General features: G+C 57.5%; 1 protein-coding gene across 1 annotated transcript; it reads left to right on the forward strand.

Moving 5' to 3' along the window:
• The first annotated feature begins 453 nt into the window (after positions 1–453).
• Positions 454–1514, forward strand: LOC131094996 (zinc finger protein 774-like). Its single transcript, XM_058042589.1, has 4 exons — positions 454–672; positions 723–859; positions 908–1120; positions 1292–1514. The coding sequence occupies exons 1-4, from the start codon at positions 454–456 to the stop codon at positions 1512–1514; spliced, it is 792 nt and encodes a 263-aa protein (XP_057898572.1).
• Positions 1515–4017: the final 2503 nt, after the last annotated feature.

A 4017-nucleotide genomic window follows, 5' to 3' on the forward strand; every position in this document is an offset into this window, starting at 1 on the left:
TCCCTGAGAGCCCCTTAATTTCAAAATTATAGTAATTTAGAGGGAGGGGTTCACATTTTCAATTTTGAGGGAGGCTCCCGCCTTCCTTAGCAGACACCTGTCTTTTCAAACCAAGACAGGCAGCGGGACCATCAAATCCAACCTGCTCAACCCTTGTTTCCACCAAACTGGGATTTCCCATTTCCAAACCTTGGACCGATGCAAGAGGAGGAGGTCATGAGGAAGAGGAAGATGGCCTAGAAGGCCCAGGCAGGTGAGGAGGAAGTCAGTGCCCCTTTCCCCCTCTGTCCTCCTCCATCTCCCAGCCCAGCACGGTCCCCGGCTGCAGGACAACCCTGCTGCCAAAGCTGTCCTGCTGGGGACGCACTGGGGGGATCTCCTTGTCCTTCCCTGTGGCACGGAGGCAAATCCCATCCTCTCCTTGTCCTTCCTCCCCCAGACCAGGAGCTAAGCATGGAGACCAGGGAGGACAAATCCCCACAGCAGAACCTTGTGGAAGAGGCTGTTTTGAGCAGCGTCACAGCACAGGAATCCAACAGGGAAGAAAAGCCCTGGAGATCCCTCACGAGGAGGGGCTGCAAACGCAGATCATGGGGATCTGAGGAGGAAAGACCCACCCTGGGCCGAGGAGACGGCCGGAGCTCAGAGCTGAGGGTCGATGAGCAGCAACAGGTAAGGAAAAGCCCCACAAGAGCTTCAAATGTGGGAAGAGCTTCAGCCAGAGATCCAACCTGATCCGCCACATGAGAATCCACACGGGGGAGAGGCCCTACATATGCGAGGAGCATGGGAAGAGCTTCAGCCGGAGATCCAACTTGACTGTCCTCCTGAGGAGCCACACCGGGGAGAGGCCCTACAAGTGTGATAAATGCAGAAAGGGGTTTCAGACCAGCTCTGATCCCCTCAGGCACCAGTGCACTCACACAGAGGAAAGGCCCTTCTACTGCCCTGACTGTGGGAAAGGCTTCAAGTACAACTCCTATCTTGTCAGCCACCAGCACATGCACACCCAGGAGAAGCCCTGTGAGTCTCCCAAGTGTGGGAAGAGATTCACCCAGAAGTCGAACCTGATTGTCCACAAGAGGATCCACACTGGCGAGAGGTCTTACGAGTGTGAGGAGTGTGGGAAGAGCTGCCAGCTCTCCCACCTGATCTACCACCTGAGGAGCCACACTGGGGAGAAGCCCTACGAGTGTGATAAGTGCAGGAAGAGGTTTCAGACCATCTCTCATCTTGTCAGGCACCAGCACATTCACACGGAGGAGTGACCCTTTTGCTGCCCTGACTGCAGGGAGGGCTTCAGGGACAACTCCACCCTCGTGATCCACCAGCGCACCCACTCCAGGGAGAGGCCCTATGAGTGTCCAGAGTGTGGGAAGAGCTTCTCACAGAGCTTCATCTTGAGCAGACACCAACAGAGCCAGCACAAAGGGAAGCCCTGCAAGTGCCCCGCATCCAGGGAGAGTTTCATGCGCTCCTCCAGCTCCATCCCCCATGGGATCCACACTGGATGATCCCCAGTGACCCCCAGTGGGCAGAGCCACGGTGATCCATGGTACCGGTGATCCATGTTGGGAAGACACCTGGCTGGGGGGCTCCACACTCCACATCCTCCTGGCTCCCCATGGGCACCTGCACAGATCCAACATCAGCCCAACATCAGAAATCCCTTGTGGAGAGCTGATTTGTTGACCTCTGACCTCAGAAAAATCTCCCTTTTTGCATCTTCTGGTTTCATCAAGCAATACTGGATGGCCTTGGAGGTCGTCTCCAACATAAATCCATCCTTTTAATTCTGTCTGGCCCACAGGCATCTTCCACAACTAAATGGGGACAGACTGGGGCAAACCCCTGATTTTGGATCCTGTGAGGTGGAAAAGGTACCCAAGTGGGTTGATTCTTCTGTATAAGTCTAGGGGTATGAGGAAGAGACCTCCAGGGAGTCAAGGGCAAGTGAAGTTTCACACAGCTTCCAGATTCAGGGAAAGTACAAGTCCACTTGGACTCCTTCATCCACTTGATGGCTGTTATATGAAAGGATATTAACAAAAAATTCAGTTTACACACATATTTATGGGGTCTCCCACAGCCTTCTGGCAAGAATGCCTAATTGGAGGTTCCTTACTGGCATTGGGAACACCCCCCTCCATAGCTGGATTCCTGTTTCACACTCACACTAAAGCAGAAACCAAACCAAGTCAATGTCCCCATCCCCATTGTCCCCATTGGGACTCTCACCTGTGACATCTGTGGCCGGGGACAGATGTCCCGTGGTGGCACGGCACGGGGCAGGAGGATGTTGTCATCGTCATTGTCCCCATCCCCATTGTCCCCATTGGGGCTCTCACCTCTGACATCTGTGGCCGGGGACAGATGTCCCACGGTGGCATGGCGCGGGGCAGCAGCGCATTAATCAGGTGGAACAGCAGGGCCCCGTCACCCAGTGCCTGCGCCAGGTCCCACACCTGTCCCCCGGGGCTGCTGGCCCGGTGTCCAATGGGCAGGACGCATGTGGTCACCAGCCAGTGGGCACACTGCCACCACACCTCCATGGGGACACAATGGGGACGCCTGGGCAGGAACTGGTGGGAGGGACTGCTGGGGAGGTGCGTCCTGGTGGGATAAACTTCAATGGAAGAACTCCAATGGAGTTCCAATGGAGGTGGGTCCTGGTTGGATGAACTTCTGTGGAGGAGGTGGTGGAGGTGGGTCCTGGTGGGATGAATTTCAGTGGTGGTGGGTCATGGTGGGATGAACTGCTGTGGAGGTGGGTCCTGGCAGGATAAAATTCTATGAAGGAACTGGTGGAGGTGGGTCCTGGCAGGATGAATTTCACTGGAGGTGGGTCCTGGTAAGATAAACTTCTGCAGAGGAGTCAATGGAAGAAGGTCCAACCATCAGCTTCTGGCCAGGAGCTGATGGAGATGGGATCCTGGTAGAGATGAGATCCTGGTGGAGATGAGACCCTGGTAGAGATGAGATCCTGGTGGAGATGAGATCCTGGTGTCACTCCCCTGTCCAGAGCAGCACCAGCTGAGGCCCTGCCTTGTGTGTCCTTAGCAGGACCGCGTCCAGTGAGGAAACCCTGGATGACCTCTGGATGACCCCTGGATGACCCCTGCATGACCTCTGGATTACCTCTGGACAAACCTCAGCACCTCCAACCGCTCCTGGGCCACCTCCTACGGCTCAGGAGGTCCCTTCCCCCCCCGGAGGTGACACAGGGGACAACAGAAGCTGGGCCCGGGTGGTGGCTCCAGGGTGACTTTGTGTCACAGCGGCGGCACCGGGCAGGAGCTGCCACCAGGGGGATGGTCACCACATGAGGACAACGGGGGGATGCGGGACACGGGGAGGGATCTGGGCTCCTGGGGCTTGGAGAGGGGACAAGGTCACAGGAGGGGTCCAGATGAGCCAGACATGGTGCCCCAGGAGGGTCCAGGTGAGCCGGACATGGTGGACCAGGGCATCCAGGAGGGTGTCCAAGACCTCTCAGGGGTCTCAGGATGGACCCAGGTGCCCAGGTCCAGGAGGTGACCCAGTTGTCCAGGTCTTACCAGGGGTCCTGGAGGTCACCCAAGACCTTTCAGAGGTCTCAGGATGGACCCAGGTTTCCAGGTCCAGATGGACCCCAAGTGTCCAGATCCTACCAAAGGTCCAGGAGATGACCCAGGACCTTTCAGGGGTCACTCAGGTGTCCAGGTTCCGGTGTCCAGGTCCTACTAGGGGTCCTGGAGGTCACCCAGGTCCTTTCAGGGGTCACCCAGGTGTCCAGGTGTCCAGGTGGGCCCCAAGTCTCCAGGTCCCACCAAAGCTCCAGAAGGTGACCCAGGACCTTCCAGGTGTCACCAGGGTGACCCAGCTCTCCATGACCTATTGGGGGGGGGGGGGGGGTCAGGGGTTCAAGGAGAAGGATCCTCCCCACCCCCCAGCCCTTTACTGTGCCCCGCTGTCCCCGCTGTTCCCCCACCGCGGTGTCGCGCCCCCCCCCTCGGGTGTCCCTGCGATGTCCCCGCG

The sequence above is a fragment of the Melospiza georgiana genome, chromosome 32 (genome assembly GCF_028018845.1).
Source record: "Melospiza georgiana isolate bMelGeo1 chromosome 32, bMelGeo1.pri, whole genome shotgun sequence".
NCBI lineage: Eukaryota > Metazoa > Chordata > Aves > Passeriformes > Passerellidae > Melospiza > Melospiza georgiana.

What these genes read in the sequence shown, in the direction of transcription:
- LOC131094996 (XM_058042589.1), top strand. Translation starts at nt 454, where the DNA reads ATGGAGACCAGGGAGGACAAATCCCCACAGCAGAACCTTGTGGAAGAG. An exon ending in ACCGGGGAGAGGCCCTACAA is followed by an intron (nt 860 to 907) that starts GTGTGATAAATG and finishes TGATCCCCTCAG; the next exon opens with GCACCAGTGCACTCACACAG. An exon ending in AGGTCTTACGAGTGTGAGGA is followed by an intron (nt 1,121 to 1,291) that starts GTGTGGGAAGAG and finishes CCCTGACTGCAG; the next exon opens with GGAGGGCTTCAGGGACAACT.